Source organism: Mchenga conophoros, linkage group LG3, assembly GCF_057382185.1.
Source record: "Mchenga conophoros isolate Kocher_MC1m ecotype Shallow Benthic linkage group LG3, M_conophoros_male_GT1.1, whole genome shotgun sequence".
In the NCBI taxonomy this organism is placed as follows: Eukaryota; Metazoa; Chordata; class Actinopteri; order Cichliformes; family Cichlidae; genus Mchenga; species Mchenga conophoros.
The window spans coordinates 57,721,818-57,747,963 of record NC_140528.1 but is presented as its reverse complement, the minus strand read 5'-3'; the positions used below and the strand labels follow the sequence as shown (position 1 = coordinate 57,747,963).

Sequence of the window (26,146 nt, the reverse complement as noted above, 5' to 3'; positions counted from 1 at the left end):
AAGAACTGTGAAGAAAATAAGCAAGACGCTACAGACTCCAGAACTCCCAACACTCCCAACACTGCCTTTGAGGTGCACAAGTTGTCATTTGAGCAACCGCACAGGACAAATCCAGGAATTTATTTCATTGCGGGGTTTTTTTTCATTTGATTCATTTTGGTGTTATGATGTTTCCATTCAAAGCTTTACTACCACTTGACAATGCTTCTTTTTGTTCTTTTTCACTACTGACAACATATATAACAAGTTAAAGATTAAAAACTTAAATATTTATTAGCAATGTTCAACTAAATGCCAGAATTGAAAATTAAACGTTTTTTCATTTAAATGTGACTTTTCAGTCCCCACACTGGAAATCACTGCTCCAAAGAACTGCTCCTCTACCTTTGACAGGCAATAGCTATTCAAGCTGACAATTTGCACCTTTTTAAACAAGTTCAAAATTAGGTGTACAATCATATTATATACTTTTACTATTACTTATTCATACTTTGGGAAAATTCACTGATTTTCATACAGCACTTTTCTTGTCTTACTAACCACTTAAAGCTTTCTTTATCACACATCTGCACCTGTGGCCAACTTAGAATCACCAGTTAACCCAACATGTAAGTCTGATCACTGTTTGCCATGCTGGTTCTTCTAAAACGTAATCTAAAGGTCTTTATGAAGGCCAATACTGATATATCGGTAAACAGCTACGATATCAATGTAGCTGATATATCGTTCAGGTTCTAGTTCATTTTGGAAGGTTTTTGAACTATTTAAAAAAAAGGAAGTTAGAAAAAGTATCTTTAAAGGTGTACCTCTGTTTTTGTATAAAGGACTTTGGTTTTAAATGTGTTACTGCAATTAAATGTACTCACTTAGGTACAAAAATCCAACGGGGGATGATTTTTCCAGTTATAGACAAATGAGGAACTAATTAATCAATAAACAGCTGAAAAACTGAATGATGATGAAAACAACCATGAGCTAACCTTTAGGCAGTGGTGAATAAAGCAGCTTAAGAAACCCACAAACATTTTCTCCTTATCAGCCAAGTAAGATCATGAACTTCTACGGTTTTGTTCCCTTTAGGCCCTCTCTTTGTTTCTTTGTCTCTATAAACGTGAAGTGGAACACTGAAGCTTCAGTTACCCTCAAACAGCATCAATAAGCTTGTTCTCCATTTACAACTGCCATTAGAGTCAGGAGAACACCAGCTGATGGGTTTTTTAACGACGCAGTGTGAGGAAAATCTATATTTGAATATTTTAACTCGTGGATTAGTGGAATAGAAGAAAATGCATTCGAAAACATGAAAACTCTTATTCTAGGACCCCTCCTTTTCAAGTTGTGACCCCAGAGTGAGTCCCGCAGGTTTAAAGCACTACTAAAAGCATATTTAAGAGTTCTCTTCTTGCGTCCCCAGCATTTCATGTTATGTTCATTTTTTCCCCTCACTCATTCTCATACAGCTGCACACACCCTTCATCAACCTCTGCCCTCCACTCTGAGCCTTGTGAGCTTCTCCTCCCTTCCTCACACCCACACTCACACAAGGCCTCCTTTATCAGGGTGGGGAGGAGGGGAGCTGCAGGGATGGAAAAAAAAAATAGCTCCCACGCTCACACCGAAAGCGCCAACGGCCACACGTATGTGTGCGTTTGCATGATGTATACGGGAGTCTAGCTCCACTGATCCGTGGTGTTGTCCTTAAATGGCCTTTTTTCCATGGAAGAACCCAAGGGCGCAAACAAGACAATGCCCCCCCAGTCAGGCACGTCCTTTTATGGGTGAGGTTCTACTGATTTGGCCTGTTTAGGAGAGCAGGGAGCCCTGGGTCACTGACACATTTGGATCAAATTCAAAACAAGAGTGAGAAGGTAGCAGAGGAAAGGAAAAACAAGAGAAGAGTGAGAGGAAGGCAACAAGAAAGAGGTAAAAGAAAGGAAAACCAATGCCTTTTTGGGTTATTTTTAAGTCAGTCAAAATCTGAACACTGACTAATCACTGCCATCCTGAATTAAGACTCGAAACCACAGAAACATCCTGCGAGCTCCGTCACATGGATGAACTGCAGCATGTGAGCAAACGCCCTCTCACTTGTGAACATAAGTCGTCTCTCTCTCTGTGCTTCTCTTAGAGGGGAAATGCTTCTTCGAGTCCTGGACAAACTCTGGTTAACTGGCCTGGACCTGACGAAGCCCAGACAGGAAGCGAATCACGCACATCTTTGTTAATCAGTGGATTAACAAAGATGTGGCTCATCTTCTCCCTGTTGGGTGTTTTTTGCTCAATCCTCATCCCTGTATTTGCAATCTTGTCTGGAAGGCACTGGCCAATCACCAATCACGGATGATCAGCTGGAAACTGGCCAATCGACTGATGCACCTGAATTTATTTATGTAGACCCCGTGCAACAAAGGAAGTGAAAATCACCTAGGGTTAAGCAGTCTGATTACAAGCCGCGTTTACGGGCCAGTGTTTACCCAACAAGAATACATCTTCTAGAAGCAAAGTTTAAAAAGGAAAATAAAAATATAATATTACAATAATATGAAGAGATTAAACATACAATGCAGAGTGAAAACGGTAAGTGCAGCCGTGTGAGTGAGTGAAACTAGAGGATTAAAGCTCTGTGGAAGTGTGTACACTTTAAGCTCTTTGCTCAGGAAGACTGAGCTGCATTAACCAAGGTTTAACTTTAGCTGAAGCCGGAAAGGAAGCCAACAAAAATGCTTACTGAGTAAGTTAGCAGACTTATCAGTGTCACAAGTCTATCATTAAGAAACGGGAGAATCTATTGGATTATATTTGTTATCCCATTAAATTATTGCTTGTGCATGTGAGTGTGTAAGAGAGTTTTAGAAACTGTGATTTCAAACCTGTTGATTTATCATTTACCACAAGTTACCATGGAAACCCCCGCAACAACTGAATCACCTTCAAAACACCAAAAACGAAAATTAACGTTAAACCTCAAGCTTCCTCCATGTGCCAAAGTTCTGTGTCATCCTACGAGGCTCTAATTTCAATTATGGCTTCAGTAGTTTTCCTTTTCGCACTTCAGTCTCTGGAGCAGAGCATGAAGTCCTCCAAAAATCACAGAGAGGCTCATGCTGACCTACTCCAGGCATCTGCAGGCCTGATGAAAGCTAGAGTCGGTGTTGAACCACAAAGGCAGGCTTGAATCCTGACCTTTTTTAGGAAGCAGAAGTGGCCGACAATATAAAATACAGTCATTTCTATAGAGGAAAAACGGGAACTTCCTGTGATTCTTTATCAGTAGGAAAAGCTGTAAAAAATTCAAAAGCTATGCACTCCTTCACATTTTCCAAAGCTGTCCAGTGGACCAGATTGGAGGCTTTGACGGGCCTATTCTAGCTCCTGGGCTTTATGTTTGACACCCCTGCAATACATAATGTTGACAATAGCACTGGGACACCAACACACTGCAGACAGGAGCTGCTCAGCCATGAAGCTCCCAGCGCACAGTTGTTGTGCAGATGTTAATTCCAGAGGAATTTGGCGCTCTGCAGACTTACCGTGACCTGTCACTTCGTAGTAACTTTTCTGTGTAACTTCGCAGAGTTGCTGTGGTTCCTAAACGCTTCCACTTTGGAATAATACCTCTTACAGTTGATTTTGGAGTACCTAGTTTCACAAACTGCCTTGCTGCAACAACGGCAGTGCGCTCGAATTCAATGAGCTCTTTTGAACAGCTCATTCTTTCACTCATTTGTAAAGACCTCTGTGGTCCAGTACGCTGCTCCGTATACGCCACACAACCCACCAAATAACCGCAGTTGCAGCTAAATTGCTTTCACTGTGGAGCACGTTAGTAACAGGTTGTGGAAAACAAAACACTGTGGACTTTCTGCCGTGCCATGAGATGTGTGTCTGTGACATTTATTGAAACCAGTTGGCACATTCCTCCACTTTCATCCAAACATATGTACATGTGATCCGACTTGGTGGCTTCTTCTGTTTGTTTTTAATCCAGAACGTTTTCAGTAATTATTTATAATGTGCCGCAGACACTTTCTGGTGGGTCTCCCCACTCGTATATTTTTATTAGCTGTACTCCCGCGAGGAGACTAAATATTTTAAATTCAAATTAAAAAAACAAAAAAAAAAAAAGAGCAACTCTTCACGTTTGAAGAAATGCCAACAAGATGTGACTGGACGAAAACACAGTCACCAGCTCAAGCGCCGCGATGGCTTAAAAATGATGAGAAATAAAATACAAAAAGTGGAAAGCGTGCAGGATGTTTAAATGTCATCATCAAGTCCCACGTCTCTGCAGAAGCTTTAACATTCGCGTTATTTCACTTTTTATAAGGGCAAATAGAGGAAAAGCGCATAAATAATGGGGGGAAACTGTATTCTTATGAGTTTTATGAGGCTATAAACAGTTTTCACCCATAAAAGGCTGCACTAAAGAGCTGCTTTAGGATTTAAAGTTTGATGTAGTTTGTTGCATAAATATTTGAACTCTTTTCCTTTAAAAAAAAAAAAAAAAAAAAAAAAAAAATCACCTAAACCAAGAGGATCACTAAACAAAAGAAAGTGCCAGTGCTGTTAGGTAAACAGGATGACAACAAGAAGAAATGTGCCGCCCATAATGTTTGACTGGCAGGTGACTTCTGGAAATTCCCCCACAAGCATTTACACCAAAGATGCTCTTACCACTTTAAACTCCAGTAAAGCCGTCATAATCTCGCCTAATCTGGGAAAGCAAGCCCCTCATTACAGTCTCCGAGCTGTGAACCACATCAAAGCTCCACGGCCCAACAATCCTCAGGAAGCCCAGCAGCGTCACGCTAACCCCCGACCCAACCTGTCGAACTTTAACCCTCAGTCGTCATCAACATCTATACATCATCATAGCACAACAAGCCTCCAAATCCCATAATCCACCACAATCCTGACAATCAAACTATCACATTTAAAGGCACTCACACGCTGAAGTGACAGCGTCACGCACAAAGAAACAGCAAAAACTTTGTGACTGTGCGACCTTCAGGTTTCTCTCACACACACAAACACACACGTTTCCATACTTCCAATACTTTCCGTTTACCCTAACTCTTGACCCAAACCATAACCTAACTGTAACCCTGACACCAAAAACCACAGTCTTAAAAATGCCTTCAAACTCCTGGGATGGGCAATTTGTCCCCACAAGTATGGTAGCATTCCAATTTTTGGTCCTCACAAAGATGTATAAACAGATGGAGGCACGTGTGTGTATATGTACACACCAAAACGGGGGAAAGTCCATTTTGGGGATGGATTTGAGCTCAGGTTGATATGGGGATGACACAGATAAACAAATGAAAACAGTTCAGCTCAGAGGTTTTATGAGGACACCCTCACACTGGTGATAGCACATACACAAAGCACAGAGTGTGGCTCCTCTGGTCATTCAACTCTTTTGGAAGACATGCACACAATTTTGAACAGCAAACTGAGACTCAAGCTAAACACCAGCAAACAAAAAAAAGAAGATAATAAGAAGGTCAGCGTGGTTTTCAGTAATCACTGTGACACTGCAGACTGCTTTAAATGCAAGGCTTAAAACAACCATGCATACATCCACAGCCATCTTCCACAGGAAAAACGGTTTTTCCTGTTTTCAGCGCCTCTGCCTCTAAGGTAAGACCATTGACAACCAGTCCCCTGATGTAGAAAATGAACTAATCTATGCAGGCTATGTCAGAATAAACCGCCATATAACCAGATTAAATTTGCTTCGTTCAGCAATCTAATGTGACGTTGTGTGTGTGCAATGATACACACAGTGCAGGGTGCTGCACATCCCAGAGACATTTATAAAATACGACTCAATTACTGAAAAGTGTGATTGGCCGTTTCAAATGTTTCCTAAATACACACACTGTATCTGTATGGATACATTTAACCTCTGATTGTCATATTATTCTACACACTCACAGAAAGGTTATTCCTCTGTGTTTATGGAGTTTTGATATTTAAACTGTCCACACACACACACACACACACACACACACACACACACACACACACCCCTGGCTGTGTGTTTCTGGTGGAGTATGGCAGCCATTAGTTCCGGTGACCAGCGCTCACAGCAGCAAAGGTTAAAGGGCTCGGCAGCCTGGTGGGACCAGAGGCCGGCTGGTTTGATCCATCAGTGTCATAAAGAGACTCTTTGTGTCTCTCTGACATACACACACTTAAATATGAGTGAAAGATTAACTTCTTAATGTGCACTAAACGACCCTGCCCTTCTCCACTGAAACCTGCCTCTACCCCCCACCTACCTACACCCACCCGCGATTCCTCAATCTCTGCACTGGATGTGCTTTGTGTGTTTACGAGCACCACAGATAGAGGGTGTATTGTATACGCTTTTACTCCTGTCACATCAAAGCTGCTTCTCTCTCTGGACTGCCCGTCAAGTATTTTTTTATAGAAGTCACAACATGTTGTTTCGCTGACGATCAGATCAAAATCACAAAAGCTTTTGCTTGATCACAGATGAAGAAGCTTTTTGGCATCTTGCAAGTAGAAGAGATTGAGTTCTTATACGTATTAAGTCCCAGCTTATTAGGGAGGAATAATGGTTCTTTTTGTTTGCCTTCATCTGGAAATGAAAACGATCATTAGCTGGCAACGACTTGCTCACAGCAAACCTGTCATCAGGGGATTAAAACAAACCTCAAAAATCAACAAAACAGTCTCGAGCAGTTCATTTAACAGCTGAAGACAGATTTAAAGCATCTCCAATTAACACTTACTGCTTTAAAACCACCAATGGAAAACTATTTGGAAACTTTTTTTGATAGCTAGCCACAGCTCTGTTTATTTGTTTTGAAGGCCAACAACACCTCAGTTTTTCTGTTTTTCCTTAGGAGCACTGACACTCTGTTTCTATCATGGGGTAGCAGCAATGTCTAAGGTGGCACCTAACATGCATGAGTTTACATCATAACTTTTATGTTTGTTGGATATCTGATAAAGCATGAGATGTTCTTACAGGGTAAGAAAAAACACCTTTACAATTTTATTTAAGAACTAAAAAGGTAAGTTTTTGAGTCCTCATCGTCAATGTCAATTTTTTGACATGAGTATTAACTCACCCATCCAAATCATGGAATTCAGGTGTTTCAGTCATAACCATGGCTGCAAGTGTATCACATCCATCTAGCCATGCAGACTGCTTCTACAAACATTTGGAAAAGAATGGATCGCTCTCTGAGCTGAGGGAACTACAGCGTGGTACCGTAATAGGATGCTACCTGCATCAAGAACAGTCGGAAAATTTTTCCACTGCTAAATATTCCACAGTCAGCTGTTAGTGGTATTATGACAAAGTGGAAGCATTGGAAATGACAGTCATGAAGTGGTAGGCTACTTAAAATCACAGAGCAGGGTTAGTGGATGAGGCATACAATGTGCAGAGGTCACCATCTTTCTGCAGAGTCAATCGATCCAGACCTCCAAACTTCACGTAGCCTTCAGATTTGCTCAACAGAAAGCTTAGAGAACTTCACGGAATTGGTTATTTCCTTGTGGAATGTCTTCCCAGAAGAGTTGAAGTTGTTATAGATGCAAAGGGTGGTTTCATATGAGTGTAAAGGCAGACGAGCGAATACTTCTGGCAACCAGATAATCCCCTGGGCACCATCCAATTTGAAATCTTCACTCTCAACAAAATAAAAGTGATGCCATCCTTGAATATGCAAGTGTTGTGTGACCCACCTGCCATGGGATACAAATTTTAATGCAAGGTTAGTAATATTAGGTCAGAATAATGAGCAATATCACAAACTAAGCACCTACTGTTACCAGCAGTTAAAGAATATTTCTGCTGCCCACCTGCAGTACCTCCACAGCCCACCAGGCACATGGCCCACTTTGAAGATCAGTTCTTCAGTTCTGGTGCCACACTTCACAGGTACTTTGTGTTTACTGACAGGTAAGCATCTTCAATGCAAACTACTGCCAACCACAGTAAACTGACCAAAGCAATCACAAGAAGGTTTTCAGTTCAGCTCTGTATATCCTTTAGTGATAACTTCATGCTAGCAATCGCTAACAACCTCCACCAGTGGGAATAAACACTTTGCAGGTGGTTACCAGGAGGCAACTAACCAATCTCTAGGACTCTGTGAATTTAAGCGATAGATTTCACTCTGACAGCCAGTAACTGTGAACAACCTCCAGCAACCACTCGCAACAGGTTAGGGAATACATGTTTCCCTGGCAACTGGTGGTTGCCAGATGGTTGCCTACAGGTCTCTAGGCCCGTGTGACCAAGGCCTTAACCAAATGTGGCTTCTAACTTTCTTTTTGAGTACACATTTTACATTCAAATGTTGCAAGCTGGGGATGTTGCAATTATAAATAACAGTTAATCCTCAGCTTATCCAAAATATCAAGTACAGCTGCTGTGGCTGAAAGATGAGTTGAGTGCTAAAGTCAAATATTTTACGTTATTATATGTAATTAAAGGTCCAAAAAAACTCTTGTCTCAGAGACACAAACCAAACCTTACGTGAGTTTCCCAGAGATGTGTTCAATGACTCATAGAAGTAGATAGTTAGCAAAGTGTATCCCGAAACCTGAAACCTTCAGCTCCTTCCTCTGCAGTTTTCTCCACCTCTATCTTTTGATGTATTATCTCTCCATCCGTCTGTTATTCCATTCATCACCCTACAGCTAAAGGGACTGCAGACGACCCCGGTCTCCCCCTTTTTCCACTTAAATCAACTCTTCTTAGCTGACGTCTTTTTTGACATATTTGTAGGCATGACACATCCTGCCTCTGTCTTTACTCTTCATTCACCCTTTTATCCTCCTTAATCCACCATCTTCCTCCCTTCTTACATTTCTAAGAATCTGTCTGGTCCCAGTTTATCCATCTTTCCTACATTTCACTCCCATATACATCACTTCTTATCATTCTTATCCCCGTCCAACCTTACAATTTTACAACATGTGCAAGCTTTACTGTCAAGTGAAATGGCTGAACTCATAATTCTACATCTAAAACCTGCTCTTTGAGGCTCATGGAGGCAGTTAGCTAAGTTTAAATTTTATCTAGAGTTGCAATGATGAGTTAATCAGCAAATAACTCCCTTTTCAAGACAAGTTCCCAAGAGGAATAATTTAATTTTGGGGCGTTTGCACCACCTGTCACACAAAAGGAGACATTAGATGGAGATTTTTCACAGTTATGTAAGGTTGTTTTTACACCACTACATAATTTAAGATGCAGTCTAGTGTAGTCTTTCATCTTTTCCTCTAAAAAATGTATTTATATGACTGGTTGATTTAATTAACATTCAAAAACCACTTTTTCCCACTACAACAACAACAGAACCTGCACTATTTTCTAGTTTTGGTTATTTTAGTCATTAAATTTATCACAGCTGTAGCTTTAGTGTCAGTAGGAGTTGTTTCAGTATTTAGTTTGTCTCCCACAATGGTCCAAATGTTGTCTGAGGCATTTTTGTTTTTAATGTGAAAGATAGACTTGAGACACCACAATCCCTCTCATTTGTCTGTTTGGGGACAGTGACAGCGAATATTGATTATCAGCAGCTTTAATCAGCTTTCAGAAACCAGACTCCAACTGAAACCCAGCAGATGAATAAACAATCTGGGCAAAACTCCTCATAAATCCTAACCTAGAGGAATGCAACACACCCACTGTCGCCCTCCTCCCTGCACCCACAGACTTTGGTTCCCTGCTCAGAAGTTCCACTCGTCCCATTTCCAATGAAGATAGAACATGAGGGGAGAAATCCCACTTAACATCCCTCTAAGTAACCCACGTTGCCTGACAAGGACGGAGGAGCAAGACGAAGGGATGAAAGGACTTTTCCTTCAGACGCCACCGATGAGAGACAGGAGGGACGGCGATGGAGGAGCAATCGCACAAAGAGAGTTTTGTGTCATTTTAGACCTCAAACTGGAGTCGCCTCGCCGGGCTAGCTACAAGTATGGACCGCATTGCGTGGTGGAATTTGTGTGTGGGGTACATTCTTCGGTTTGGGGCATGGCTACGCTGCAATAAACTGTAAACATATAAACACAGACGCAGAGAAACGCACACAAATTATTCCTGTAACAGCCCTTCTTAATCCGACATAATAGCTCGGAAACTGCTTCTAAGAGTTGAGGAAAATAGCTGCGCTGCGGTCGGTGGAAAATGTTATAGAAAGGAGCCGAAAGCCAAGAACAAGGTGGGATTAAAGGAACGCGGTAATCAAGGCAATCCACTTCAATAAACTGTGAAATGAGGTAAACTGGGACCACAACCAGAAACAACTGGGACTGCGATCAGAAAGCAGCTGTCCATTAATGTGACCATTGTTTCACTCATTTGTCAATCAAGTGTTTGGTCTATTGAAGATCAGAAAATATCTCTCATCACTTTCAGTGTCTTGGTTTGTCCACAATGACTATAACAGAAAGCAACTAATCGACTAATGAACAAATCCATCAGAGTTTTGTGTGTCAGCGCCAGAAGTACGAGTCGTTTAAGTTTAATTTTTTTTAAATCATTTTTTTACTGTTAAAAGCCAGTTAACTGCTGGATCTGTTAACATGCCACCAGGGTTAGGAAGCGAAATCACCGTAACTATCATAAAACATGTTTTTACAGTGGAGTTTTTTTACTGAAGCCTAAAATAAACTAAAAATCAGATTAGTTTAGTAAATAGGTTAGTTAATCAGATTTTGTTAAAAGATAATCAAATGCAACTCGTCACTATAAATATCCTGTTTTGTCCATTTAAAGTAGCAACATTTACAAGGGTTCAGTTTGCAGTAATGAATGGCTAGAATAAGCTAATGGTGTCACTAATATCTCCAGCTTTTAATTTCAGGTCATGTTTCCCAAAATAAACATATTTTAACCCTGGAGAACCCAAGGGGTCAGATCCGGCCCCATTGGTTTACTAGGGAACCCATGGGGTCAAATTTGACCCCATGGGTTCTCCAGGGTTAACCCATGTTACTGAAAAAAAACCAGTAATAATAATAATAATAATAATAATAATAATAATAATAATAATAATAAGTGGGCCTTGAGTTGCCAACACTGGAGGAGCTAAAAACTGGCTTGCCAAAACTTGCTTTAAAAAAACAAAAACAAAAACCTGATGACTGCATGCAGAATATTACATGTTATATTTTGGGACATGGGAAGCTCCAACTGTTAAAATAACTAATGTTGTCTGTGTGACAAACCCCTTTCGTCTGGTCGCTTATTCGCAGGGGATCGTCACAGAGGATAGCACCACATGTTTGATTTGTCAGTTTCGTTTGATGCTAGACGCCCTTCCTGACTGATTTATGTCTCCAAACTGAATCAAACTTTTGCTTGTTCAACGAATGTACTAACCAGTACACAGTGAAGCCAATACACCAACTGCTGTTGCCTTCCTAAACAGCAGTACATACCAGAAATCACATCCGCTTGCTGGTGCTGTTTCAGCCGGTCCTGGACCTCAGTGTGTATGATTGGTTTTTAAGGATATGTCAGTGCAGAAGCTCAGAGAATCTCTGTGCTCTTTAAATCACAACAGATGAGACTTTCTTTGACTTCTTGACTTGATGCTGACGCAGAGGTTTTGTCTGCGTGGTGACCACTATCGCCCGGAAGCAGACTGCAGCATTGGAGTAAATGGTGACATCACCACTTTGAGGGTGACACAGTGGATCTTTTAGCAGAACACCAAAGACAAAAAAACCAAAAAAAAAACAAAACAGGTAAACAGTCTTTACCCCCTATGTGGTCAGCTGATATTTGTCCACTCGTTCAGTGCTGACAGTAATTTAAATTATACATTATTATTAGTGTTTCTACACACAGTTTGCTTTAAACAAATGCCAAACCTACTTTTTCTTTTTTTTAAATCAATCAATTAGAATGTCACCATCCTTACACTTAGTTTCAAAGTTCAGGAGCTTCTAACAAGCTAGTCCCAGCCCTTCCCATCTTATGTTTTTCCTATCAGCTGTCTCATTGGCCAGGTCGTTGTTATGGTGATCCTTGATTGTCTCACTTTAGAGTCATTATAGAGTGACTCGAACGAGCAGCAGGTGGACAGCTCTCCACCTACGTGGGCCGGGTCCTCAGAAGGTCGGGTAGGCCGGAAGTAAACGGCTGTGAAATTGGACGGTCTAGCCTTCTGATTAGCGTCACCACTGTCTCGCTGGAGTTTAATAAACTCGGCCGTCTGCTCCTTGCTATCTAAAATATAACAGGACACTGGCGTAAATTCTCGACCGTCTCACACTTCTGTTCAATCAGTTTTCTGTTTGACATTTATTCAGCTGTGTGAAAAGTTTGGCTGGGCCGCGCTATGAATTCTGGGATATGGTGGACCACGAAGGACACACCCGACCCATCCTTCAAATTCAGGGAAAAGGAGGACGCATTTGTCGGCTGCATTCGGAGGAGTCTACGAATTTGGACAGCCTTCGGCGCGTCGCTGTGACGTAATCGGTCTACATATACGTCCTCAGGAGGATGCAGCCCATGAATCTGGACATGACCTATGTCTCTCTCTTTCACCAACAGCACTGCTGTGTCTTCTTCTGTGGGATCCAGATGCCAAGGAAACACATTTGCGTGCACTGTGAGCACGTGACTTGTTTCTGTTTGCTTCAACCTCAGTCTCAGTCTCAGCTCTGATGCTGAATCTCAGCACAGTCAGCTTAACTCCGGGCTCTGCATTATGATTTTATGACTGAACTCTGATAACAGAGCACACTTTAAAAATTTTGTTTTTATTTCTCTGAGCATCCTAAACAAGAACAAAGTCACTAAAATGAGACTGCTGTAGGTAAGCGATAAAGGCTGCGATCACCCTGAGGGTGCGCTGCAACTGGAGAACAGCCTAATTTGCTTGTGCTTCGTCTATTTGCATGTGTTTTCCCCAAACAGAGGAGCGCTGAGCTCTCAGGGCCCTGACAGGAGAGGAGTGAGTGTTACTGTGACTTCCTCATGATTGTAGGCATTCAACTAAAATTCAACTGATTGTTGTCAAAAACTGTTTTCCATCATATCAACATTTCATGTGTAATCTGAGCTAAGAAAAGATGGCTGAGGTGTGTGTGGGTGTGTGTCCTGCCCCTCAAGTGAGGGGCTAAAAGGGGGAATGCCTGACAAAAATAACAAGAATTGCAGCAGCCTCGAAACTGCAATGATATAATTTTGCTCGAGGGCAAGTTTCACTACACAAACAGGGGTTTTCTTCGTGTATCTTTGTGAGCACTGGTCTCATTAGCAGGCCCTTACGTTGGGATCTGTTTTATGATTCAGGTGTAGGTTATTGTTGGGCACTTATTTGTGATGCTTAAGGTAAGGGCTTCATTATGTCAGCACGGATCCTCACATAGCTACAAAGTGTGTGTGTGTGCGCGCGTGTGTGTGTGCGCCTCCAGACGTAGCCTAAAAGAAACCACCAAAGGCTCCACAGATCAGAGACAGAAGCATTCCAGCCCCACCCAAACACATGCACACAGCTGTCTACAACTTCACCTACTCACAAGCTACATGTTTCCCTCAACCAACCGTTTATCTCAAACATTTCATGTGTTAACTCCATCTGGATTATTTTCTGTGGTCAGGCCTCGCAGTGTGGCTACAAGTCATCTGTGAAACACGATAACCTACAAAGAAAAAAGGCATGAAAACCGGGGTGTTTATACCAGTTTCTTGCATGAGCTTTCGAGTGAATATCAAGAATTCGTCCCGTAATATCAGAGCGAGCAATGCAGTGCTGAAGTAACTGCATGAGAAAATAAGAGAGGAAACAGAAAGGTGACCTCATGCTGTGTCCTTACTATTGCACCTTAATCATTAGATACACACTTGAAATGTGGCAGTCTGTCGTGAGAGGATGAGAGGTGAAAATGTCTTTATGAAACTTTAAGTCAAGTCGATTCCTTTCCAAGCTCCTAGGACCACTGGGACCTGGATGATAGAGAACCTACACAGACATAACCTTAAACTACAGTTCTTCAAGAGCCTGTGTGCTGATCTCTGCCTTCGTTAACTGCTGAAGCCCAGGCTCTGGCTGCTGGGCTGGAGTCTGAATGCACTCAGCTTTAAAATCACTCAGAGTTCTTGGCTAGCTTTACTTTAGCATGTTGTGTGTGCAGGTGCTTACACAGAGCCAAAGTTATCTCACCTTCTCTCAATCTGATTTTTAAGTTATCATGTCATGTGTACCTTTGGTGGAATGGCACCATCAGTGGCCATGTTATGTTGGAAGAATTGCAGGGAAAGTTACTGAAAGCATGCATTTATATGTAGGAAACTCAACTAATCACAAGAAAAAACTGTTACAGTGTCAAATTAAAACATGTTGTTCATTTTCACTAATTATAGCGTATTTTTTCATAATGTTAAGAGTTTGATTTTAAAATGGTCTGGTTTTGACTCAATTCAGTTTTGTTTTGTCTGAAAAATGGTCCAAAAACTAAGAAGAAAAGCTGAAAACCAACAAAAAATATTCATATCTGATAGGCAGTAAAACATGGATTTTTTTGGCTCTGCTTTTGCTTCATAAATGAACAAAAAAAGAAAAAAAACCCTCATAAAGTAAAGTTCAGTACAAGTTGCTGGAAACATGAATACTCCCACATTTTTTCTGCCGCCCTCTCATCAATGCACTCTACTGTGCTGCTGTGCGCTGTTACTGCACAACATATGTTTTTGGTTAGGTAGGACAGTTAGCAAAGCAGGGCAGTGGACAGGAAAAACACACACACACACACACAGAGTAGGTACAATAGCATCTCTATCTGATGGCATCTTTATCTACCCCCCTCTGAGAAGACTGCTACTGGAGGCTACCTTTACTGGAATGCAGGGGGAAAACACACACACACACACACACACACACACACACACACACACACACACACACACACACACACACACACACACACACACACACACACACACACACACACACACACACACACACACACACCAGCTGTTTACAACCTCAAGACAGCTGGCTGCATACCTTTGACCAAATGTCAAAACATTCCTTTGTAAAAATCCCTGAGTTTTCTGTTTCTGTCATCAGCAAAACAAAAAGCAAAACAAGAAAAATATCAGCTGGGAATCTCAGATTCTTGCTGTTTTGAAACTCATTGTGCTGGAATGCTCCCCACAAGAAATGCAGCTTGATTTCCAGCAGTAGAAGAAGGAGAAAAATCCCTCTTAGCCACAAATCAAAAACATCAAACTCTTTTGGAGGCTCACCCCTTTGTGCCAACATGTACTGATTTACAGTTTGGATTAAGATGAGACGGTCTTAAAGTGCCAAAAACCCTGCAACAATGTGCCATTACCTGCTCTGCTTCAACTGCACTAGATTAACAATTTTAAGCAGACAAAACTGATCATTTAAAGGAGTTTTACCAGTTTATATCCTTATTTATCCTGTGATAAAGCCATTAAATCTAGATCCTGGATCAGTTAAGTGCTTCCCAGATTTCCTTATGATCTCAACTGTTGTGAAAATAGTAGATTAAGTACACTACCGTGCTAATGCCAAACTTTGTTAATTACTCCTGATTAACTTCAAAAGTCATCCAGATCCACAAAAATGTGAGGCATTAGTGCAAAAACAGGCACGAGTTCATGACCAGACAGTAGGGTGATAATCAGATAAAAATAAAGAAACACCCAATGAAATTTTCTCCACTGCAGGAGTCATATCATGGTCTTCGCTGGGTTTGTGAAGACTCCACAAAGCTCTGCATAATTTTACTCTGAGGGAGCCCAACTTAAAAATAGCTCGGTCAGAGTTCAGCCGTTGGAAAACACAGCACCAAAGCTACCTCCTGCTGCCGGTCAGTGCAGCGCTGCTGGTTTCGGTGGTTGCGCGGCCTGGGAGATTGGCCGAGAGTTTGCCGGCTGAGTGAGAGGAGACTGGAGATGGTGATGGGAATGGAGACCCAGCTTTATGCAACACCTGGACCACAATGAAAATGGACCGTAAACAAGCAAGAGTACAGCTCCCAGAACAGTACAGGCTCTTAACTCTTTTCCTAGGCTGACAACTGAAGGAACACCAGACCAATCTGAACATGCAATTTGAATTATTACTCTTTGTTTTGGCGTGCTTCACCCTCAAGTGATAGACTGTGGTCATGTATTACGCCAGCTGCTTATTCACATGATTTGTTCTTAAAATTTTAATCGAGAGTGTTTCCTTCAAACTATTTCTACAATTTTTCGTTTTTTTTGCAGTAATGAGCATGTAAGAGAGAGAGCTCAGGTCGAGCAGTTTGGAGACAAAATTAGGAAGTGTCAGTGGATATTTTTGACAAAGGGTGTTGAAGATGAAGCTGCCAGGCAGGTGAAAAAGAGGAAGACCACGGAGAAACTTATGGATGTAGTGAAGAAGGACATGCAGAGGGTTGGTGTGACAGAGGAAGACAGGGTGAGATGGACCCTGATGGTGCTTAAGTGCTTTGAGGGCTTGTCAACGAAGGTATTTGGGACCAACTGTATCTTGTAAAATATATTTGGACAAGGCTATTGACTTGTAACTGCTAATCTGTTCACTCAGGTCCTTCCTATTTAGTGTTTTCCCAAAATTAACCTGGTTAGGTTGTTGCTTTGAAGGTCCTCAATTTCAGTGATGTCAGTCACAAGTCTCTCGTAGCGTAAGCAACAACTTCAAGTCCTTTTTTATCTTTGTCCACTGGGAGCTGGAGGGTCACTCCAATCAGCACTTGTAATGGCTCAAACCTGGCTGTGCGTTTATGCTTTGCCGAGTCTACACCAGGTGTCCCCAATCCCAGTCCACGAGGCCCGGTGTCCCTGCAGGTTTTAGATCTCACCCTGGGTCAACACACCTGAATCACATGATTAGTTCATTACCAGGCCTCTGGAGAAGTTCAAGACATGTTGCGAAGGTAATTTATCCATTTAAATCAGCTGTGTTGGATCAAGGACACCTAAAACCTGCAGGGACACCGGCCCTCGTGGACTGGGATTGGGGACACCTGGTCTACACACAGTTTTGTAGACCATTATCTACATGTTGTAGCTGTTAAGTGCTACCAGAGGGCGGTGTCACAAACAACCGACCTTGATGTTCGCAGGGCTCCAGAGTAGGGCTGCTCGATTATGGCAAAAATGATAATCACGATTATTTTCACTGAAATTGAGATCGCGATTATTTGACGATATTTATTTAACCCTTTAAGACCTACTATAGAACCAAGTCCGCCAGAGCTTATATTATTTTTTTTATATGTTGTAGTGCCATTTGTGGGAGCATTTCAAGTTGCTAAATAACTGTTATAGCCCATATTTTAATAATATGTATGCATTAAGTCCATAGTAACTACATTAATTGCAAAAAAGTGCAATAAACTACAAAAAAATTTATATCGTTTTTGTTTTGTTTTTTTACATATATTTCTACTTGGAGAAATTTAATAGGTTTTTCCCTCAAAACTTTAAATACAAAAAAGTTGCAAAAAATAGTTTACAACAACAGGAAATTTAGTTTGAGTGTCTTCATAGTTTTATTTTGGAGATACACCAATTTTTATATACTGCAGGAAAAACAAAAAAAACAATCCTATGATGCAAATTTGCAAAGAAAACAGCAGGTGCATCAAAATAAACTATTTCCAGCAGTGCAATTTGAGTTCTAAGCATCCCAGAAACTATTCAGAAAAGTCAAACATGACCAGTATAGGCTTTTAAGGCCTACAAGTAAAAAACTACATTTCCGCGAAAATGACGTCACTTCCGGTTTCGGCCAGGAAATGGCGGACATGCGACAGTTCGCGCTGACGTCTGTTTCACTGTGGGAAGTGTTACGAACAGCTGATCGGATCGGCAAAGCGTGTTTCTGGAATATTATGTTTTTGTTCCTGCAAGCGCTTTTTATGCAATTTTTGCAAAGCTTTATGTGGAACGAAACCGTGACCGAGGACAAGCTGATGGCATAAGATGTAAGTACAACTCCTCCGGTTTCATATGCAAAACAAATTATTGCGCTAGCTTACGCGGTTCGGGTTCTACAGGGATTTAAAAATAGTTACACAAAACGGAGCATGCTGCTCTGACCGGATTTAAAGGGTTAACAATGACTTTAGAAAATAATATAAAATAGTGCGCAACACCACTGAAGTTTTTTTTTTTTTACCTCTCTTTTCAACCAACAGCAGTCACTCTCCTCTCCAAATAACTTCTGCTTAGCTTTCCGAGCTTCCCTCGGGTCCTCTTAATCAGCGGTCTCCAACCTTTTTTGCGCCACGGACCGGTTTATGCCCGACAATATTTTCACGGACCGGCCTTTAAGGTGTCGCGGATAAATGAGGGAGGGGCTAATAATCGGCTCTGTCATTTTTAATGATCGTTGAAAGCCCAGATCGTAATCGTGATTAAAATTCGATTAATTGAGCAGCCCTACTCCAGAGGCACCAGCAGCTTCAAATATGTGTTTGCTGCTTTGTAATGGCCTTTTAGCAGCTGCTCTCTTAATCTGATGTATTTGTCTGGCAGAAACCTTCCTCATTGTGTCTTTATCCGCACGAACCCATGTGTGCTCTGGCTCAGCCACAGATCTCTTAACATTATGGTGATCATGCTTAAATTTTCGTAAAATATCGAAGGTTTTCATTACGTGTCCAAGGCATTCAACTATTTCACTCTTTTCAGCAGCAGAGAGATCCTTTTTCCCTTCCTATGTTGCTTGAAAATGCTGGTCTGCTTAATAATGTGGAACATCCTTCTTTAGTAGTTTTTCCTTTAATTGGGCTGACCTGGCAACTAATGATCACAGGTGTCCGAGATTGTTTTCAGTGATACAAAGAGTCCCGAGACACAATTCCATCCATGGGTTTAATTGAAAAACAACTTATTTAATCTTTATGACACTTCAACACAATTTGCATAATAATTTGGCACACGGTGTATTTATTTGTCCCTGCATCTCCGCTGCTGCGTCCCGCTGTTACTGTGTTTATATTCAGGCTAGATTCTCCTTCTCTCAGTCTCAGTGCACCTCCTGTTACTTGTCCTCACGCATACGTCACGTGTGGAACTAACCAGAGACAGATGAAGTGAAATAATGTTAATGGCCTTGGTGACAACACATTATGTTCCAGTAAAAGTTTCCAAACTAGCGTTACACCAAGCGTATCGACAGCAGGAGACAGAAAAGCATCATGTCTGCTCTTTTGACCACAGCTTGGTTCGATCTCGGGAGGAGACACAAATCCCTTTGGGGTTGCGTGAGGAAGGGCATCCGGGATAAAACTCACTGCCAAATCAAATATGCAGAGCTACCCACTGTGGTGACCCCTTGTGAATAAGGGAGCAGCTGAAAGCAGCTTTTAGTCTATGATCTGAATCCGGTCTTCAGGTGTTCTTTATAATGACCAAATTCTATTATTAAAAGGTACAACTATTGTACATCTGAGTAAAAGACACCCTCAGTTTTTTTGGAGGAACTGAAGGCCTTTCCCCCCCTGAGTTGGCTAAAAGAAAGCTTCCATTTATTATCAAGAAATTCAACCTGAATGAGCAGAGTTTGTTTTTTAAACTGCAACCAGTCTGGTTTGACTCATTAAGACAAATTTGTCTGAAAAACGGTCAAAACATTAAGCAGATTACGCTATGAATTCAAAAAAATAGCAAATATTTGTATATGATAGGCAGTAAACAATGAATTTTTGAAATTTTTGCTCTTTTTTTGCTTTATAAATTAACTGAAACATCCTCCTCATGAAGTAAACACCAAAGTAATTAAATAGCAGCTAGTAGTTAGTAGTAATAGTAGTATTAAATAATGGTAAAGTTCATGTTTCTTCACTATCTACTATAGAAATTTCTGTTTTTATAGAAGTTTTTTTCAAAGAAAAGAGTCAAATTTCAGAAAGACAGTACAAACATTTTTCTGTACAAAGAAAACAAGTTTCTTAAAATTTAAGCTCAAAGAGTCGTGCTGAGAGATTTATTTCTCCAGCAAGATTTCTTTATCACACAGAAAAACAGATGAACTGTTGCCCTTCCTTTTGTAACATTCAGATTTCTCAGGCATTAAATGTGTAGTTAATCTTCTTTGCACTGACAGAAAGGAGAGTTTCACTGGTCTGGCTGTATTTGGCCCCTCCTGACTTACACAGTCTGCAATGGAGCACCTGATATAAGGTCAACATTTGGAGGCATTCTGTAAAAATGCTAAATTGCACAATGCAGTCTGAGATCTTTTAGATAGCAAACATGTCGGGTGTGCAAGAGCTTCGGTGGGAAAAACAATCTAAAGCACAGCAGTAAAGTGGGCAACTGGTATCCATCTAAAAACCTCAGCAGAGTTGAAAACATGAGCCATTAAATTTAATTCTGAGCATGACCAATTACCGTGCTGTATGCAAAAAGACTCAATTAGCCACTATAACTTAAAACCGCCCCTCAAACTGTGACCAAAGCAAGATCTTTAAAGCCAAAGATGGATTTCTTTTAGATGTGCAACGATCCCGTTGGAGCGTCGTCTCACGGTCAGCCACCGCAGAGCAGCCTAAAAAAACCTGTTGAGGAGGCACAGAGACAGAAACAGCAGAGAGCTCGCAGTAGATCATAAAACCACACATGAAAGCGAGCTGACAGCGCCGCGGCAGCTGCTCTGTCAAACACAAAAATGAAAGGAACTCATCACTTAGTCTTCCAAAACTACAAAGGACATAACAAATGTCACACAACATACGGGTCTGACAACCAGTAGGGCTTTTAATGAGACGTCACCCTAAAACACATCTGTGTGACTGTAAGTAGGAGTTTCTATCACTCGTACAATAAAATTCATGCTTCTTTGACTGCGTTCTGTGCATTTTTATTCAGTTTAATCTCCGCTAACTGAATTTTATTATTACATTTCTCAGGAAACTATGACGTGTGGTTTGTTTGAAAAACAATATTTAAAAATACCTGAAAAACGAAGCTTGGCATTAAACCGACGCTCTGTCAACATGTTAGAAAGTTTGAAAAAGTGTCTGATGTTGGATTTTTATTGTCAGAAATACGTCGTTTTAATGGATAACCAGTGTGTTTGTCGAAGACTTGGCGGGCCTTCTTGAACTCTCTCTTCTGTGCACCATTGAAGCGCGCCAAGTTAAATCATGTCCGCAGCCAACAGGTGCTAATTTAAGACTTCTTCATGGGCTTTGTATTTATTTTAAAAGTCGAGTGGAAAGATTAAAATAATGAGGTGGTGAAAAGGCTTTTAACCGTTCAAGTTTTTGTTTTCCCTTCCTCTCTGGCACACCGATTCAGCTCACCTACCACATGGAGGACGTTTTCCAGCTTCAAACTAAAATACCTCTATTTACTTTGTTCCTATTTTCACTCCTTACTGGAGTATGTTGAGCTTTTTACATGGCATTTTATCACTTATTGAGATTTTATTTAATTTCACCATTTCCCTCTACTTCATTGAGCTATAGCAATAGCCTAGGTGTTTACACATTCACTTGACAAGCAAAAGGTTGCAAGTTTGATTCCAGATAGAGAGACAAACAGGTCTTCTTTGGATGTCATCCATGCAAGCCTTTATTGAGCTATAGGCTCTCAAAAATCTGATTTACTTACCAACATAACCAGAAACCATCACCATCAGTGCCCTGGCCCCAATTAAACACATGAAGATGTAGAAACAAACTAATAAAGTGCTTTTGACTCGCCTTTAGGCTTTCCCAGATGCACCGTGACTCATTTTTCCTCACCTCTATTTTCACCAAAGCATGTTTACGTCTCGATTGACCGACTGGCTGAAAAGCACTGGTAAGAGGCTCAAAGACCAAGTCGCTGAACGGCTGAGCGAGCAGCAAAGCCAACGAGTGACCGACCAACTTTAAACAAAACCTCAAACTCACCGTGTCATCACACAGCTGATCACTGGCTGAAAGGACACCATAGTATTCCAGTCTGGGAAATCGACACACACACACACACACACACTCACAGACACACACCCACAGAGAGTAGTAATTAGTTATGCTCCTGGTGAAATGTTGACCAAATGGCTTACATCCCTCTGCTGTCTCAGACTGGAGAAGCCAACCCTCCCCCTCCTGCAGCACACACACATTCTTCAAAACACAGACACTGTGAAAAGGGCACCAGGCTGTTCCATAAAGACACGCTGCTGAATGACACTTGTATCCACATTAAAACTTTTCAGGCATAAATCCTGAGAAAAGGAAACTTTTTAAATGTGAGAAGCCTGTAAGAAGATCTGACTGAAACAAACAACGCTTTAATGACCTATTGTTGCCTCACTCGTTTTTCATTAACTGCTTGTTAAATAGAGGTATACTGTTGTAACCGACACACACCCGAGGGATTACCTATCTCATCCGATCTGGGAGCGCCTTGGGAACCCTCCCCAAGCAGGAGCTGAGGATAGTGGGAAGCAAACTGAAAGAAGGTGCACCCATGCTTCGCTTTTTGACAACATATATCAAAACAGTGATCAGCCGCCTCTCCACCAAGTTCCTCAACCCAAAGACGAACTCCAACTCCACCATGCTGGACTGTAGCTGACTACTACAACTGAACTCTTGTTCTCCTCCAGTGAGCCTCTGATTGTACAGATAAGACGCCCGCTTCACACGTCACTGAGCCAGCATTTAGCTCTGTGCAGCACGAGTCCCAGCTCTCCACCTGCTTCAGGATCTGGTTGGTGTGACTCTAAAGTGTGCAACAGATTGCCAGAGTTGCACCATGTCATCAATGTATCAACAATGTAATTTCATTAAAATGCCACAGCGACGTTGAGTTCAGCGAAGGTGATCAATAACGTTTAAGCCTCAACAAAATCTAAGTGGCGTTAACAATCACCCCTTCAGAGTTCTTCCAAAGGAAGAAACTAGCAATAAAGATCAAACCAGTTTCCACGTGACGCTGTAAATCTACTTATCTCTGCTCCATTTTAACATGGGAGTCTATGGCGATTTATACACTTTTCAAAACAGCCTCAAGTGGCCACTGGAAGAATTGCAGTTTTTGTCTTTAGGCATTGGCTTCATTTATCAGCCTGTAACCTGCTGCTTCGTACTGAGGCACAATCACAACACAGGCTGTTATCAATCTTAGAAAGCTGGAATGGGACCTTGACTTAAGATTATTTTGTAAAACAGAAATCTGTAGACAGCGAATAGATAAGATAAAGAAAGTCACAGGCTCACACAGTGCTCATCCCTCTAAATCTGTGGTCCACACAGACACCGTAACGCTCTGTGTGCAGGCCCTCCCTGACCCTAAAACACATTCCACACTCACGCCTTTCACACACCTCAGCTTCACCTTCGCTCTGCCTGTCCTTCTCCCCTTTCCTTCAAGGACTTAACACTTAATCATTAAACACCCCAAACACATTTCAGCACCACACTTCCCTGTCCGTCACTCACCTTCCGAGCTGATTTTATTGTGTATCCATCTGTGTGCGAGTGTCAGCTCGCCACCGGACACAAAACAGCCACAGAGCCCAGCTTTGATTTTTATCTCCTTTAGCGGTCTCAGTCACATTTTCCCAGGGGCTATGTTACTGTGTTTCCAGATGACTGAGCCAGGTTTTCCATTCCCCCACTGTGGTCAATCTAGACGCACACCAGCCAACATTTACACCACTACCACTGCTGCTGCTGTGACTTCTCAACAGAGTGGGAAAGAGACCGAGAGAGAGAGCACGAGAGGCACTGGGAGCAGAGGTTGCATGTCCTACTTATGCACGGACCACCCCCAGCAGAACACACAGCAATAATTGCTTGTAGTAATTCAAAGACTCCCTCCTCGGTTCTACCGGCTCACCACCCGTGGCATCAAACTGTGAGACGAGAGGCTGGGAGGAAACCTTGCCCCCACCGAGCGACTTGATCTCGCAGCATGAGGTCACATCAGCTTCTGAAAGCCTGAAGGTAAAACTGCTGTCTTTAGCTTGCTGAACATCTCTTTCAGATAGGTGGCGTTTCTCGGCGATGATGCAGCCCGCCACCATTTATTACACATTTTCGTTCATCTTACTTGACAGCACAAAGTAATAGATTCTGTAGTGCATTAAGAGTCTTCAGAGGGGACACGTGCTTTGGGGGGGGGGGAAAGGCAACTGTTGTTCTGTGCCTAAGAATAAGCAAATGGATTAAACCTTAGCTGATTAGCTTTCAGTGCACAAACCTTACAGAGTAGCTTTCTACATCTTGGGATGGGAAGGTGGACCGGCGGATTGTCGCAGTGTCAGCAGTAAACCAGACATCATAGCGGACTGCCGCAGCAGTAAGAGAGCTGAGCCAAAAGGCCGTCTTCGTTCCAACCCCAACCAAGGATCATGAAGTCTGAGTATTGACCAAGAGAGTAACGCAGAAAAGTTTCCTCCACATAGGGTGGCTGGGCTAAGCCTTAGAGATGTCCAGAGGGCGTGTCAAAAAGGAGCCAGCTGGTTAGGATGCCTCCTTTTTAGAGGTTTTCTTTTTTCTGGCGACACCCAACTGGGAGGAGATCCTGAGGTAGACCCACTGGAGATATTATATATCGCTTGTCAGGCCTGGGAACATTTTAGGATCTGCCAGGAGCAACTGGAAAGTTTAGTTGGGTAGAAGGATGTCTGGAATACCCTGCTGCTACTGGTATATAGCCTACTAACATACAAATATCCTCATAAATATCATTGTAACAAACTTGCTTAAAGTATTGTGATTTAGGCTGAGGCTATATCACAAGTTGTGGATGCAGGAACGCAACCAAATACTTTTAGATGCCTTCTTGAATCTGTGCAGACACAACATCACACCGCACCAGTGCAAACTCAAGTAAAAGCATCTTAGAAACCATGTGAGGAACATGCAATGAGCACAGAGAATCACAGGATTTCATTTACAAGGATTCCCACATCCCACAAACAGCCTCACGCTGGATTATTTATGGCCCAGACCAAGTCATCTAAAGTATGATGTCTGTCAACACTTGGGCGTCTTTACCTCACATTAAATGACGTAACAAGAAGATGAACAGTCTCCTTTCATCCAGGATCCCCCCAGGCAGGAACCTTTAACCTCCAGGTTTGAAAGCACAGTGGCATTACATTGTGTGTGTGTGTGTGTGTGTGTGTGTGTGTGTGTGTGTGTGTGTGTGTTGGGGTGGGGGGGGGAATCAAAGACAGTGACAGCTGAGAAACATCAACCTGCACCGGATATCTGCTTTAGCCTTGGAGAATCACATGTTTTTTTCCTTCACAAAAAGAGCAGGACTTTAAACTAAGCTGTGCACAATCACTTCAGTGGAAGGTTCAAACCAGCAACCCGGGGAGCAGCTACACAGACCTGCGACAATAACCACCACAACCGCTGCTCTGTTGGGTCAGGCCTGTTGCAACAGCCACATCCTTATGAAATCCAATTCCTACATCCAATGAGAGTGCAGTGGCATACGAGTAACAAGCCAAGGGTCTAAATCTGTGCAGAAAACTTTACAGAACGCAACGTGCAGCATAAGCGACTTTACACATACTTTCAGCCCGTCCAAACAGGGAGTTTTCACACACAAACACACGTATATACGCTGTCAGTTGTTATGGTCACTCACTTTGGTGATGATGAGCGGCTCCCCGTGCTCTAGCCCTCCTTTCAACGTGAACCCCCAAGGCGCGCCCCCGCTCAACTGGACCTGAATGTGGTGGAAGGAGACGAGCTGCTCCACGGTTTCCATCCTTCTCCTTCCGCTCCGTGTATCCGTTATCCCTCTCGTTTTCTTCGTCCTGCTGTCTGTGTTGTTACTGAGGTTAGCGGCGCCGGTGGCGGTAACTCTGCTTCTCCATCACCGCTGTAACATCAACGAGGAACGGATGGATTGGCTGAGGAAGAAGGACGGAGGGAGGGAGTGCAAAAGGGGGAGGGCAGAAAGTTTTCACGCGGGGCTCAAAGTTAGCAACAATTACAGTGAAATGTCGCTTTCTATTTCCGGTTAAAATGTTTAACTTGACCACAAAGTGACTTCTAGTCGAATTTTATAAAGGTAGATTTGTGTTATAACGTATCATAATCATCTTTTGGTAATACCACCTCATATACTTAGCTTTTAACGCGAAAATTTCACATTACATTAGCTTTTATTTTTATATCCACACAA

The 26,146-nt window shown here is 42.0% G+C and overlaps 1 protein-coding gene across 1 annotated transcript in view; it reads right to left on the bottom strand.

Annotated features, from left to right (window-relative positions):
- shroom4 (shroom family member 4) overlaps positions 1-25,876 on the bottom strand; it is a 100,424-nt gene extending 74,548 nt beyond the window's left edge. The window contains exon 1 of the mRNA XM_085264322.1: positions 25,604-25,876. Within this exon, the coding sequence (XP_085120448.1) occupies positions 25,604-25,726 (123 nt within the window). The 5' untranslated portion in view covers positions 25,727-25,876. The remainder of the gene's footprint in view (positions 1-25,603) is intronic.
- Positions 25,877-26,146: the final 270 nt, after the last annotated feature.